A 16,827-nucleotide genomic window follows, 5' to 3' on the forward strand; every position below is an offset into this window, starting at 1 on the left:
TTGAATTTTTTCATCTTTTTTTTTTCTGCATCATTGCACTTAGCTATTAGAAGGTTTCCTCCTACACTCTCTCTCTAACAGAGAGATTGTGTTAGAATCTCTCTAACACATTGATTCCTTGCAGCCAATAGAGCATATATTTAGAAAGTTTTCTGGAAAGGTGCATGAAATAAAATTTTGTTTTATCAAAGCAAATTTCATTGCTTTCTCTTCAGTTGTGTCTTCCTCTGTCTTCAGTCACAAAAAGCAAACTGTTCAGGAATGGTTATTAGCCTCCACCTAGAGGGGGTACAAGCTTGCATGACAAGCTGGGAACGAAGACACATGGAGGAATTACACAAATGTTCTTCCTTTTCAGAGGCTTACTGGAGATCACTGTGCTTTTCCCTAGGAAGGCTGGAGAGCTTTTATATCCTTGCAACTATTTCAACAGCATAAAATTATTTGACCTAAAACTTCACACTTCATCATCCCTACCTTCCTTATTCACATTTAGTATAATTACTGAATCTCTTCTAACTGACCACACAAAAGAGGGAATCCTCAAGTGGCTATAGAGTTTTTTTCATGTCTGAGCTGAAAAGAAATGCAAGGAGAATTCCAGTGGTCTTTTTTCCTTCCCAGTGGCTTCTGCAACTGAGAATGTGCTAATTTTCAGTCCCCTGTAACTTTCTGCTTTGCTTACTCATTGAAGAAGGTAAATTTCACTCATCTCCATGGTATATAGCACCAGTTTCCCTAAGAATGTGCAAAATTCTTAGCACATTTTAAATTAAGATTTCCTGCTACTGTGGAGCTCTTGCAACCTGTGACTTGAGCATCTTAAGAACAGAAGAAAGGAGACCCTAGAGTATGGACTTCAATAGATCCGACATCTGTACTCTGGGCTACAGGGAGATGATCTTAGGGGATGCATGTACCCACTGCAATTTGAACAAAAGGTGTTTAGTTAATAAAAAACTGATTTAAGTTGAGATACATATATGCAACTAAGTTAAAATTGTGTGTATACATATATATATATGCTAATACATTTCATTGAAAATACATTCATTTGCCCACATTTGTAAAATGGAAGCTTAAAGCTTACAATTCTGAATTAGAGATTCTTTCATAAAACTTTCCCATAATCAAATGCATCAAATATTTAGCTTCTTTCTTTTTTTAAACTAGAGCAAGTAAGCCATATAAAAAGCAATGTATGTTAAAAGTCCTCTAAAGTTTTATTATTTTCTTCAGTCTTTTAGGATTGCTGCAACAACTTACAGTTCAAAAGAATTTTTAGTGATTTGCTTTCATAGAGCAAATATAAACATCTAAATTAGTTTTTAACAAAAACAAAACAAAATTCCTCTTTCCTGACTAATATTTAACTTATTTACATCACGTTATAAATCTTATCCTTGCCATAAGAGAACTGGCATAAATGAATTTGAGACCAAACACAATTGGTCTTTGGTAAGTAACTCAGTTGGCAGATGGGAGTGCACAACTGTATTTAATACTTTTAGTGTACTCTGGGTATTAATATACTTTAAAGAAAAAAATGAAAGATACTGCTCCATGTAAGTTGGTTAAAGGAGAAATCATTAAAGAACATTTCTACTATAGTTGTAATTCTGTAAAGTTGATATACATTAAATTGTAAAAGAAATCAATATTTTTCAAATTCTATCCTCTGTATTGAGGAAATAAGAAACAGGGCACCCAAGGTGATGCTCTGAGACAACTCAGAGGGATGGTGTGGGCAGTGAGGTGGGAGGAGGGTTCAGGATGGTAGGACACATGGACACCCTTGGCTGATTCATATCGATGTATGGCAAAAACCACCACAATATTGTAAAGTAATTAGCCTCCAATTAAAATAAATTAATTAATTTTTAAAAAAGAATTGCTCTGATTTTCAGTACTTTCCTTATTCTTATTCATACAGATAGAATAAGACCCTTTATTAGTGAATACCTAGGTGAACCAGAGAAGGAAATGGCAACCCACTCCAGTGTTCTTGCCTGGAGAGTCCCAGGGATGGAGGAGCCTGGTGGGCTGCCGTCCGTGGGGTCGCACAGAGTCGGACATGACTGAAGCGACTTAGCAGCAGGTGAACCAGAATGTTTCTTTCTGCAACATCAAAGTATATCATGTGATTACTAGACACCTCCAAGTTTTCCAAGTATCAAAGTGCACAAGATAAATGGATTCAGGTGGATCAGATTCAGATTTATGGACTGGTCTCAGACACTTTGATTCAGGTTGGAGCCTGCCAGGAATATTTGTTTTTAACTAGTGCTCCAGTGATTATGATTCAGTTGGGCACTTTAAGAAACACCCTTGAGATTCAACCAAATTACCTACAAGAATTAAGTTGAAAGGTTATTTTTCTGAATTCAACTGCAGAATACTATAGTCTTTTGTTTTCTTCCTTCCTGCCTTTCTTCCATTTTCTTTGAACTTCAGTAAAGCATATGGAGTGCCCAGTGTATACCAGCATTCTACTAGTCTTTGAGGATTCACAAATACAACACAACTTCTGTCCTCAAGGAGTTCATAGTCTGGTCAGTAAAACATGTAGATCAGGAATTATACTGAACTTCAAGTTTTACCAAGGGATACTTTCTGAGGCATTTGTGAATACCCAAAATCTAGAGCACCGGGAATCTCCTGCTGCTGCTGCTGCTGCTACTGCTAAGTCGCTTCAGTCGTGTCCAACTCTGTGCGACCCCATAGACGGCAGCCCACCAGGCTCCCCATCCCTGGGATTCTCCAGGCAAGAACACTGGAGTGGGTTGCCATTTCCTTCTCCAATGCATAGAAGTGAAAAGTGAAAGTGAAGTCGTTCAGTCGTGTCCAACCCTCAGCGACCCCATGTACTGCAGCCTTCCAGGCTTCTCCATCCATGGGATTTTCCGAGCAAGAGTATTGGAGTGGGTTGCCATTGCCTTCTCCAAGTAATCTCCTAGGGTTTTTAATTTTCCTATCGCTAACATAACCAGCATTAAAAGTTAGCTTTCTTTTATGTACTCCTTCTTTTATCCCACAAACAAAACTGTTTTGAACACTTAGTAGCAATGACTGGGATTCCCTTAAGAGAACAGAGGAAATTTGTTGAGATTCAGGGTTGGAGCCTCCAGCTAGATTCCCTCACTAGCTCGTAAGTGTCAGCCTTCTACCTCCAAATTCTGATCTATGGGTTTGACGTATTTAAGTGACTGAAGTCCTAGATTTACAGATTTGCTTATTATTACTTGAAAATGTTAAAAGCTATAGAAGTTAAGGGTCTAGTAATCTGTTTGTTACTATCTAACATAATTTGACTGTGAATAATATCATAAAACAATAATAGTATTTTTAAATAACTTCTGATGATACTCATTGGAAAATGTTTAAACTATGTTGAAAATATTCCATTAACTAGTATGTAAGAACCATTTTCAAAAGCAAGCTGTGATTGAGAAGCATTTACTGGTTAAACCTATTAACCAGATTCATTTAACTCAAAAAATTCTCATCTACACAGATTTGAATATCATATTTTTACTGTGTTAAGAATTATTGTAATGAGCCTTGGAGAGGAACATAGCAAAAAAATACTGAGTGTGTAACTGAAGAAAGTGTATAAAAATATGAAAGAACCATCTTTTAAAGAATATTTTATTATTGTTTAGAACATATATTAAACTTGAAAAGATCTCCATGAATTAACCACTGCATCTCTGTCTTCTTTGGCAGGGTTTTGGAAATCCCTCTGGTGAATATTGGTTGGGGAACGAGTTTATTTTTGCCATAACCAGTCAGAGGCAGTACACTCTAAGAATTGAGTTATTGGACTGGGAAGGAAACCGAGCCTATTCACAATACGACAGATTCCACATAGGAAATGAAAAGCAGAACTACAGGTAAATCCTTCTTGGGTGTGGTGTTCAACTGCCTCATGCCTAGTCATTTAAGAGTTTTAATAGAAAAGTGTGGAAAATAAAGAAATGATCCTTCAAAATGAAAATCAGTCTGTTTTGGCCTATGACAGAGAGAGACCAAAAGCCCTGTAAAGTCTTGTTCAAAACTGTAAATTTCATTTTCACAGACTGATTATTGTGATGTTGGCTCAAATTCTAGAGATAGGGAATTAATTCAAGTGTGATATTATTGTTTTTATTTTCATTATTGCTGTCATTGTTAGGAAGGTGCAGTAAATTCATACATATAAAACTGACGACAGAGAATTGACTCAAACTCAGGGGCTTGAAATAAATACTGTTTTCTACCAGATTTTTTATTTGCACTTTCCTCATTTACCTTTCTTAAATTATTTTTTATATTATCTTGAAGGTGACAAAGAGGGGTAAATTTTTATGTTTGAGGGATTAACATGAAAAATAAGGTGAGGCAAAATTTAGAATTTTTTGGTCAAAATGTGAAAGACAGAAGTAACTCCAAGTAATAATATCAATATACACAACATGTTGTGTTTTTTATATCATTGCAGATATAAAGATAGACAGACTATACCCTTAATTGTTAATATCTCAGTTTTTTTTTTCAGTGAGCAGCTTGTACACTAGAAAAAAAAATCACTAAGCAAGTAACACAGGGCAGTAAATTTATTTCACAAACACTACATTGCTTCTGTCTTCTAGGAACTCTGCTAGGCACTGGCAAATTTGCAGTCAGTGATGAGATCACTAGTCTCCCAGACCTCACAGTTTATCTTTGTTACAAATTAGGTCACTAAATAACTGGTTGGCCTTCCTTGAGAACAGAAAGTATATTTCAGTCGCTTTTATAGCACTACCCATAAAGGCAATACTTGGCACATAGCAGGTCCTTAATGATTACGTGTGACTCAGTTCTGTAAATTAGATAAACAGTTAATTAGAGTTGCAGTGATTTTAAACTCTTGATATTGTGGCTACTCTACCCTGGTCTTGGAAACACAAGTGTATACATGAAAGGGCTGGCACACTGCTTCAAGCAAAATGCAGTGACAGCTACCAAGACCTGATGCTTGTATTCCAGCCTATGTGGCCATCTCCTCATAGTTCAACTGTTTCTGCTGCTTGCTTATATTTCTGAGACATGCCATCCTTCAGGAGTTTAAATCTATAACTCTTTCACGAATGCATCTCATTTTATTTTAATGGATTATGTATGGGATTGAATCCTTGGAGATATAATAATCATTTTCTTAACAAACAGTGATGATATCACTACAACAGAAGATGTGAAATTGATCCAAGGAGTTGATAGTCTCATGGTGGGGACTGAGGGTGTGCATATGGCAACTCAAAAAACAAAAGAAAAGACATTTGTAAAATCCAATGGAGTGTGAGAAGAAATGTTTCCAAGGAGGTCAATATTTTGAGAGTTTTATAACAAGAAAAACCACTGTAAAACATCAGGGATACTCTTGTGTAAATGTTTTGAGCTGAAACTTGAAACTATATGAAACTTGGCTAATGTCAGACAGACTGACAATAGGACTAGCAAATAATTAGTCTAGTCTTTTTCTAGGCTCCTGAAGAATTTGTTTTGGTTCTTTTCCAAAACGTCTTTCAGTGTGTGTGTGTGTGTGTGTGTGTGTGAGCATGCTTATGAGGATGGGGTGGTATTAAGGGTACAGGTTTAGGGGTGTTGGAGGCCTCTGAAGTAGGCTTCAGGATGCGTAGTGTGATTGTCATTCGGGCATCTGCTTGAGGAAGGCACGCTTGTCTCCTCTTCCAGGCCCACTGCCCTCGCTGAGCGTTTCCCGGTCCTTGAGCATCTTTGTAATTTTGACCCAAATGATGCAGATCTGTGATCAGGAAGCTAAAGTGAGGTGTGCACTCTGAGATCTCCATTTTTGTCCCTTGAGAGAATTGTGAACATTGAGAATCAGAATTACAAATCCAGAAGGAACTTAATCATTTAATTCCAAACCTTTGGTTTTAAAGAAAACAAAGCTGAGGTTCAGAAATCTACAGTATTTTTGCCCAAGGAAGGAGGAAGACTTAAACATGGGATGTTTGACTCCTGCTGGTTCTGTGTAATTTCCACTCTGTAATGCTACTGTAATAAAGCTGGTGGCTCTGGCCCTCTTTCCTGCCAAGACCAAGCAGAAAACAGATCTGTAATCATCACTTTCTTATGCAGTTAAATATTAACATTCACATTGGCATCAATTGAGAAATTAAGGCTCATTAAAACATAATGCCTCTTCTGGTGAAAGCTTAGTTGAAATAAGCACACTATAAACTGGCGTTATTATTCAGACTTTTAAAGAAAATCAAACAGAAGCTTGAAAAGAGAACCTCTCCACCTGTCTCCTCACTCATGCCCCGCACTGATTCTCCAAGTCCAGTAACACCACGGGTGGCCTCAAGTCGGGACTGCAGATGTCCAGCTTTGCTTACAGTGCATCTTCTGTGCTAGGTTCTCTTCTCTCTGAAGAGAAGAGAGGATGCCTTGCTGTGATAAATTCTTAAAGGAATTAATGCACTTATATATAAGTATTTTATAATTTATTAAATTATTTTTAGTACTATAATCATTTAATCCTTACAATGACTTTTGAGCCAGGTACGATTAGATACATATAAACATGAAGAAACTTGGATGAGGCTTTGGAAAATTGACCTGCTCAAATTAAATTAAATTCCAACTAATATCGAAACTACAAAATTCATGACAGGTTTTTGTTTTCTATTTTTACAGTTTCTATATTTTTTCCTCTTTGAAATTAAAATCAGAAATTTTTGAGTTTTCTTTTTTAAAGTATTTTATCTTAATAGTAATTGTATTTGGAAAATTCTTATAATAGTTGTGGTCATACTATATAAACCAAAAAAAAAAAAAGGTTTAATATCTTTCTCATACTCTAGACATTTACTCTAGATTAAAAATAAATGTTGTGAATAGATTGATGAGCTTACAAATGTACATGTAATACACGTATTTTTCTTTTATCCTCTAAGGAAAATTCAATCTCGGATAGAAAATAAAATCTATAGAACCCAGGAGAATATAAATAAGAAAAAACAATAATGTGAGAGTGTTGTGATAGATACATCATGTGAAATAACACACAATCAACATGAAATTATTAAATACTTCCTCTGGAGAGGTAGTAGTATGCAGATCTTGTCATCCAACACCCAGACTATTATAAAGCCTTCCTGCCTACAGCCTTGATTCTCTCAAATATATTTTCCAAGCTATTATTAAGATTTTTTCTGAAAGATAATCTGACTTGGTCTCTGCCATCCTTCACATATTTCAACAGTGTTCAGATATCTACAGGTAAAGTCTGCCACCTAAAACTCATCATGACTTGATCCTAGCTACTTATTCAGCTATTACTGCCATGCTGCCCTGCACAGTCAGACAAGCCCTCATTGTGAATATGGTCCAGAAACTACTTGAAATTTCTCTTAATCATCCATGCCTCTTCTTAAGTTTTCTTTTTAAAAATATTTTATCTTAATAGAAATTTAATTTTGAAAAGTCTTATAATAGTTGTGGCCATACTGTATAAACCAAAAAAGAATTTTAAATAGATCTTCCTCATGCTCTAGACACATATTGATTAAAAGTAATTCTATATCCTTACCCTATACACATGAATCCAACTTTGGATGCATCTTCTAAAGTGTCTGCCTGTGATGTGGAAGACCGGGGTTCAATCCCTGGGTCAGGAAGATCCCCTGGAGAAGGAAATGGCAACCCACTCCAGTACTCTTGCCTAGAAAATTCCATGGATGGAGGACCCTGGTGGGCTGTAGTCCATGGGGTCTCAAAGAGTCGGGCACGACTGAGCGACTTCACTCACTCTAAACCTTTAAGACTTTCCTTTATCCCAGAAAGTCTTCTGTGACACCTGCTATAGTGTAATCTGTGATGTGCTCACCCGTGGCTCCCCTCGGAAGCACTCCTTCTCCCACCTGCTGGGAATGTTGCACCCTAACAGCTTGTAGCCACGGTCCCCTGAGTATGCCTGTGTGTGGCTGAAGAAAGTCATATCATTCAAGGTCACTGCTCCTTCCTACAGACAGATTGCATCCAGTGAGTCAGTACAGGAATATATTCAAGACTACTTGCCCTAATTCAGGACAGTTCTGAGAGTATATCCAGGGCTTTCACTTGAAATTAGCTGATATGGTCACTGTGACTGCATGTGAGCCCAGCTTCTCCTTCTGCTTAGTACTGCTTCCTTCAGTCTGCCACAGGAATCAGTCCTAAAATCATTCCTATAAATCTCCCTACACTGATTTCCCAGAGAAGGGCGACGTCACCCTCATTCTCAGGTCAGTTTAGATGCTTTGTGGTCCCAAACAAAGATTCATAACAACCTGTAAATATCCACAAATCTGACTGCCAACCTGCCAATGCAGGAGATGTGGGTTTGATCCTTGGGTTTGGAAGATCCCTGGAGAAGGAAATGGCTACCCACTCTAGTATTCTTGCCTGGAAAATTCCATGAACAGAGGAGCCTGGAGGGCTTCAGCTCATGGCATTGCAAAAGAGTTAGACACAAATTAGCGACTAAATAACAAATAATCCACATTTTTAAAAAATGGTTTCTATAGGCTAGAAACTTAGAAATCAGTGGGAAAGATCATACACATGGTAAGATACCCACATATCAATGTCTATGATCTTTCCCACTTATTTCTAAGTTTCTAGCCTATTTGGGAACACATGTAAGAATTAAAGATTCTAAAATTAAAAAAAATAAATAAATAAAAAATAAAATAAAAAAAATAAAAAAATAAAAAAAACATTTTTATCAATATTGAAGATGTATACCTAAGCCGGCTAAATTATTACTAACAATTAATATTTGTTATTTGCTGAATATACACTATGCACCAGATACCTTGTTTTATATAAGAAAATTGAAGTACAATACTTCACACAAAGTCACAGGTACTAATAAAAGTCACAATTTGAGCTTTGATCTTATAACCACCCATCATACGGCCAAGCCTTAATAAAGGGAAATGCATCAGTTAATTTCTGGAATTAAATACACTCAAATAATATTCTAAGAGATAAAATATGTTTCTTCTAAACCCCATTTCTGTCTTCAATAATCTGAATATTGTGGACACATTATTTCATTGCTCAATTTTCCATCCTATTATTTATTTATAAAGCTCCTTGCAGCTCAGAACTTACTAACTAGAATAAAATCACCTTTATGTATACATTTATTTTTTACTTTTCTCCCCTTTAATTCTTTGATAAATGATTACATTTTGATCTCACTTAAAAAATACTTCAGTAAGATTTTTTATCAGCTTAGGGCTTACAGTAACCTTTTTATTCTTATTAAAACTTTGTCAGTTCTAATGAGGTGGATGAAACTGGAGCCAGTTATACAGAGTGAAGTAAGCCAGAATGAAAAATACCAATACAGTATACTAACACATATATATGGAATTTAGAAATATGGTAATGATAACCCTGTATGTGAGACAGCAAAAGAGACACAGATGTATAGAACAGACTTTTGGATTCTGTGGGAGAGGGAGATGGGTGGGATGATTTGGGAGAATGGCACTGAAACATGTATACTATCATGTAAGAAATGAATTGCCAGTCTAGGTTTGATACAGGATACAGGATGCTTGGGGCTGGTGCACTGGGATGACCCAGAGAGATGATATGGGGAGGGTGGTGGGAGGGGGATTCAGGATTGGGAACTCAATGTACACCCATGGCAGATTCATGTCAATGTATGGCAAAACCAATACAGTATTGTAAAGTAAAAATCATAATAATAATAAAATAAAATAAAGAAAAAAAAGAAAACCTTAAAAAAATAAAACTTTGCTGATTTTTGCTGGTATGAATAGTCAGTGGAGGAACACATGCTGAGGCTGAAGCTCCAATACTTTGGCCACCTGATGCAAAGAGCTGACTCATTGAAAAAGACCCTGATACTGGAAAAGATTGAAGGCAGGAGGAGAAGGGGAGGACGACAGAGGACAAGACGGTTGGGTGGCATCACCGACTCAACCAACATGAGTTGAGCAAGCTCCGGGAGGAAGTGAAGGACAAGAAAACCTGGTGTGCTGCAGTCCATGGGATCACAAACAGTCAGACACGCCTGAGAGACTGAACAATAGCAACAAATATTTGGAGTTAAAAAAAAATACTTAGCCACCACCACATCGAATGCTGAAAAGAAAAATTTAATTGTGGGTTTAGGGATATACTATGATCTACCAGAAAGAGCTCTGGACTTGTGTCCCACTCTTTATGACCCCATCCATGGAATTCTCCAGGCCAGAATACTGGAGTGGGTAGCCTTTCCCTTCTCCAGGGAATCTTTCCAACCCAGGGATCAAACCAAGGTCTCCTGTATTGAAGGCATATTCTTTACCAGCTGAACCACAAGGAAAGCCCGGAATCAGAAGATGTGGAAACTTAAATAGTGAAATCTGGCTTCACTATCCATAATGCCAACTTGGTTCCATCAGTCACTGTTCAGTCAGGGAAACAAAAGCTTGATGAATATTATGGAAATAGGGATTTATTTATACATATTACACCTTGCACAAATATAAAATGAGTTTGGGAAGTGATGTTCTGGAAGATGAAGGTGAATAGTCAGAGGAAGGGTCAGTAACACATATACTTGAACCCCAGTGTGGTGGTGGAGAAACTGGAGCCAGCAGGGAAATTTGAGAAATCAGGTACATCCAAAGTGGACCACAGCAGAAGAGATCTCAGAAAGCTGTTAACGATGTCACCTGGGGCTGTGCAGTCAAGCATCTGGCGGTGAGTCTGGACACATACTTAGCATGGGGGGAAGCAAGCCAGATTCAGAGTAGAAAGAGGACGAGCTGAGAAGTGCTGGACACCTCTGACCCTGAGCATTACCATGTCTAATGGTAATCTGAGAGCCAGACCACACTTTATACTTCCTGCTAATCTGAGAGCTAGACCATGCTTTACTTCCACCAAGTCTCATGCAAAGTCCTCTCTGGGCCAACTCTAACCTGGAACAGTACAAAGGAGATTCTACGAAACATAGTTCTCAGATTAACCAAGTTGACAGTAGCATAATCTAGCCTAAACTTGGGCAAATCACATAATATATTTATACCTCTGTTTTTTCATCTTTAGGTGGGGATAATGTCCTCTCTTCTGTAGTTCTCACCATTTTGTTATATGAATCCAATTAGAAAGAGTTTGTAAACATATTTTTGTATTGGGCAAGATTAAGTGCGATACAACTATGAAAGATGTTTTATTGTTTAATTCAATTTTTATCATACTCAATATGTTTATTATTTATTCAATAAAAAATTTAGTATATTCCTCTATTAAAATTCAGCTGTCCACCACCACTGTCCCCAGAATGTCTTTTACTGATTGGTAGTTATCTATTTACTTCTTTAGATACAGGACCTAGTTCAGATTCCCTCAAAGCATCTGAGGTCTCTTTAGTCATCTTTTACTGACAGCAGTCTATCACACACTCATCATTAGTATTAAAAAAATAATAATCACGGTCAGTTTTCCTCAGAAATAAATCATGGTCAGTTTTCCTCAGAAATGTCTCTTTATTCATTTATCTGATTATTTCTTTCTGATGAGATTCAAATTACATTTTTTAGACAAGAATGCTAGATAAATGATACTATGTACTTCCCATTTTATCATATTCAAAGACAAATGGTCATTTTGTCCCATTACTGGTTGGGCTGAGTTTAATAACTTTAAGTTTTGTGAGATTTCTTGGCAACAGAATATGTAGTTATAAAGAAAATTCTTACAAGGTATGTCACATAAAGCTGATTTGTGTTGATTGAAGTGGTCGTGGGGACTTTATTACTACAATATCCCTTTGCTTTTCCCCTTCTAGTGCCTCAGACATTTGTAGTACACTGTACTATATCAGTATACTCTGGAAAAATAACAATTTACCAACTGGAGATAAATTTTGCATATGATTTTGTCAAGTAACTTTGCATGTTAATTTTTTTCATTCTTGGTGTAGTTTGTTCTCTGAAGTTTATTCCTTTGATCTTTTTATATTAACTCAATTAATAAATTCTCGATTACAGATAGTATAATGACAGGCTTAAAGACAGCTCTTCTTTAAGCCAATAGAAAGGTTGTATTCATGAAATCTGAATGATAATGTTTAACTATTTAATTTACATTTTAGATTATAATTGTAATCTTGCCATTATATTTATAAATATACTTTATATTTATAGTTTGGGAATATTCTTCTCATTTTATCATTCCCCTGTTATTTGTTGGGGATGAATGATGCTTTCAGGGTAGAACTGTCTATGGCTATGGTAAAGCCTTGCTCTGAAAGAGATTCCTATGTGTTTATTTTCTACCTTGATCGATCCAGATGGAAGAGATAAATAAGATGTTTAAACAAAATTACCCAAAAAAAGCAACTTAAAAATAATTTAGCCATTAAACATCTTTTGGCACAAAGTTTATTTTGGTAAATATCTTTATTGGGAAGCAGTTTTATGTATTGGGTAAAATATTTAATTGGTAATCAAAAGACATGAACTCTAGACTTGGATCTCTAGTTACTTTTCTGGGTGACCTTGAACAAGTTACCTTACTTTCCCAATTTTCAGGTACTCAGAAGTAAACTGAAGAGCAAAAAGAGTAAAAAGGAGGGATAAAAAGGATGAAGTCTTTCCAATTCCCAAATCCCTTTTTTCAGTCATTAAAGTCTTGCCAAACCATGTATGTATTTTATGGACAAAACAAATTAGTGAGGATTGAAAAGAATTCTCTTGAGTCTCCCACGTAAATTTAAGTCCTGCATTTTTTTATAGGTATTTCAAAAGTTTTTTCAATTCTTAATGAAATGTTTTTAATTTTTCTGATCCTCTGGGCTGCATGGTCCTAGATAGAACAGTAGCATATGTGTTGAAATACTAAGGGGAAATTTATTTCTTACAGCAGTTCTGGATCAATCAAGGTAGAAAATAAACACATAGGAAATCTCTTGGCAGATTCTAGCCTCTTAAATTTTTAACCTAGATATCAAACCTAAGGCTTTAAGTAGTTTTATTTGTATTTTCAAATAATTTCTCCAACTTGGGAGTTGTATTACTTTTATTTAGACTATGTTGTGGTTATGCTTTCTAAAACAGAAGGAATTGTTTTATTTAACAAAATTTGTATTTTATATTCCTTAAACTGAGATGTAGTATTTCAAGAAGAAAAAGACATGATCTTACAAAGTCACTCTGTGTCTTCTTCAGGTCTTATAAGGGTCAAGAAATCTCTTGACTTTAATGCAGATTAATGTCAGTCTCCAGAGTCTTAGATTTTTCCAAGATGAGAAACACCTTGATGCTGTTAGGTCTAAGAATTCCCAGGATTCCTGCTCCAGCTTGAGTAAGGCTGGGGCTCAGAGAACTACTGTCCTGGAAATGTGTAGATTGGCAAAGATTGTTAGAACCAGCTAACGCTGCCTCCAGGAAGTAATCTGTAGAAATGTCCTATGATCCCACTGCCGGGGGTCCTCCTAAATATTGGCCACCACTGAAATGATGAAGGTTCTATCTTCAATGAAGAAAATATTTGTTATTTTCTATTATGTGCTGTCCTAGGGTAATATTTCCAGAGATATTTCAGTACAGTCATGTATGTGTGTGTTCACACATGTCTATACTCATATGCCTTGGAGCTAGGCGTAGATAGCAGACAGACAAACAGGCAATTACAGTGCCATGAACATAGTGAGTTCAGGAATAAAGAGAAATATGGCATTAATAGGGGGACCTAACCAATTTTAGGGGACTGGGGAGGCCTCCAAGAGGTGACCTAAGTTGACATTAAAATGGTGAATTAGATTTAGCTGGAGAAATGAGTCAAATTGGAGGTAGAAGAGTGAATAGCATGTGTGAAAGCTTGTAAGTGAGACCCAGTATGTCTCATTAGGTGAACTGCAAGTAGTAAGGTATTATATTTTATAGAGGATAAAAAGGTAATGATGGAGTACGATGCTAAGAGCAAAGAGGAGAGCCAGACAACTAGTACTATGTCAGAGACTTAGGACTTAGCCCCCAAGCGCAGCCTGTCTTCATGATCTTTTCTCACATTCATTCAATTTTTTTTTTCACTCAGTGTTTTTATTACCCTGTTCAATAAATATGAGCAACAGCAGTGTGCAAAACATGGTGGGTGAGGCAAATACACCCAGCTTAACATTTGTCCTTCAAGAGCTGAACCTCTTTCCTGACTTGGCTGTCTTAGCTCAGCCTGTAGAGCTCTGCTTTTCAGGCTGGGTAATGAGCCCCTTCTGTGTGCTCTTCCTGTGCTCTCTGCATGCCTTTATCAGACTTCTTATCACAGTGGGTTGTAATGGACTAGTCCCTCTTATTAGACTGCCATTCCTAGGAGGGCAGGGACCTCTCTACAATGCATGGCCTATGTCTGGAAGGGAAGCACTTTCTAATAAGTATATGAAAGACATACCAACAAAGATATCTTTTGTGAATTCAGCAAACGCAGTTGATTACTATATGGCCATTATTGATCCAGATGCTAGAAATTCAGAGACCAAGTCAATATCCAGAGGTTTGTGGTAAAGAATGGCAACATATGACAGTTTCCATGCAAGGTTTTTAATAAAGTATTATTTTTTAATTTCTTGGATTGTTACTTGGATGAGATTCATTTCTTTGATCTATTCAACTGCAGACTTTTCTGTTTATTTTTTTTTAATTTTTTTTTCTGTTTATTTTTTTTAACCTCCAAAAGTTATGGAAGAATTTCTATTTTGCATGATGCCAAGCAAATGAAATAAAATGTTAGTAAAATAAATGTAAGGCATATCTTATGCCCTCAGCTGATTAATTCTGGAAAAGGATGCTTTATTGCTGTCATAAATAAGTAGTTTGTGGGTTACAAGGACTAAGTACTCTGCCTACAATTTTGATAGCTGCCACTAGGTGAGTAAACTGTTTTTTTTGTTTGTTTGTTTTTTAGAAATCACAGGTAAATAACTGTAAACTTATCAGAAAGTATGAGATTTAGTTATATTTTTTAGTGAAAAGTTTTTAACCAATGAAAATGACAATATAAAATATTGACTACCCTGTGACTAATACAGTGCTTTTTCTCTGTAGATGATTTATTTATTTTTGAGAACCTTTACTCATTTCAACCGTAAGTAGTTACCCATGAAGCTTCCCTGATGGTTCAGTGGTAAATAATCCACCTGCCAGTGCAGGAGACATGGGTTTGATCCCTGGTGCGAAGATCCCCTGGAGAAGGAAATAGCAACTTAACTCCAGTATCCTTTTTTTTTGAGTTCCCATGGACAGAGGAGCCTGGGGGGAATACAGTCCATGGAATCTCAAAAGAGTTGAACACAACTTAGCAACTAACAATTATATATGAACATTAAATGCTCAACTATAAATTCTGTGCTGATAGTATAATCATAACAATTAACTCTGCTGCTGCTGCTGCTAAGTCGCTTCAGTCGTGTCCAACCCTGTGCAACCCCATAGACAACAGCCAACCAGGCTCCCCCGTCCCTGGGATTCTCCAGGCAAGAACACTGGAGTGGGTTACCATTTCCTTCTCCAATGCATGAAAGTGAAAAGTGAAAGTGAAGTCACTCAGTTGTGTCAGACTCTTAGTGACCCCATGGACTTCAGCCTACCAGGGGATTTTCCAGGCAAGAGTACTGGAGTGGGTTGCCATTGCCTTCTCTATATTAATTGAACATTTGTGTGTGTTTAGTTTTCAAGTCGTGTCCAACTATGCAACACTATAAAATGAGCTCCTCAGGCTCCTCTGTCCATGGGATTTTCCAGGCAAGAATACTGGAGTGTTAGTGGAGTGCTTAGCCATTCCCTTCTCCAGGGGATCTTCCCAGCCCAGGGATTGAACTCACGGCTTGTGCTGTGTCTCCTTTATTGTAGGCAGATTCTTTTACCACTGAGCCACAGGGGACGCCCAAAGTAAAAGTGTCAGTGGCTCTGTTGTGTCTGACTCTTTGCGACCCCATGGACTATAGCCCACCAGGCTCCTCTGTCCATGGAATTCTCCAGGCAAGAATACTATAGTGGGCAGCCATTCCCTTCTCCAGAGGACATTAGCAACCCAGGTCCCCTGCAGATTCTTTACCATCTGAGCCAGCAGGAAAGCCCTTTACTTGAGCATTTACTTCATGCCAAATATTTGCAGAATGCTTAGATATGTCTCTTTTGATACTAACATACAAGTGCTTAAACTGTTCTGCTCATTCTTTATTAAAAGAATCAAAGAAAAAGAAAATGAAGTCGCTCAGTCGTGTCTGACTCTTTGCAACCCCATGGTCTGTAGCCTACCAGGCTCCTCCATCCACGGGATTCTCCAGGCAAGAATACTTGAGTGGGGTGCCATTTCCTTCTCCAGGGGAACTTCCTGACCCAGGGATCAAACCGAGGTTTCACAAATTGTGGGCAGACAGTTTACCTTCTGAGCCACCAGGGAAGCCCCAAAGAATCAAAAGTGCCCTTTTATTACTTGCCCCAGAAACTCAACTAAATACCTGGAGAAAGAATAATTTTAGTCTTATTCATTTTTAGACTGCAAATGAAAAACACTTCATTCTCCTCACATGTGTTTATGATCAATTCTAGAGAGCATTTTAAACAATTGGTGTCACAACATTGTTGTAAAATAATTATGTTAATTAACTGTGCCTTAAAAATAATGGATGTGTTAAAGAGCAAATGAGTAGTTTGTACTTATTTATAATCTGATTTTTAAATATACCTAGTATTCTTTCTTAGGAGAAGAATTACATTTGAATATGATATGCTTCTTTAATGTCTTCTAACCTAGAGTGTATGCTGACAATTA

The 16,827-nt window shown here is 37.0% G+C and overlaps 1 protein-coding gene across 2 annotated transcripts in view; it reads left to right on the forward strand.

The window, feature by feature from the left end:
- ANGPT1 (angiopoietin 1) overlaps window positions 1-16,827 on the forward strand; it is a 298,667-nt gene that overhangs the window by 253,013 nt on the left and 28,827 nt on the right. For both annotated transcript variants that reach the window (XM_068983506.1, XM_068983505.1), the window contains exon 7: window positions 3,727-3,893. In XM_068983506.1, coding sequence (XP_068839607.1) covers window positions 3,727-3,893 — 167 coding nt within the window. The remainder of the gene's footprint in view (window positions 1-3,726; window positions 3,894-16,827) is intronic.

This window comes from Capricornis sumatraensis, chromosome 11 (assembly GCF_032405125.1).
Source record: "Capricornis sumatraensis isolate serow.1 chromosome 11, serow.2, whole genome shotgun sequence".
In the NCBI taxonomy this organism is placed as follows: domain Eukaryota; kingdom Metazoa; phylum Chordata; class Mammalia; order Artiodactyla; family Bovidae; genus Capricornis; species Capricornis sumatraensis.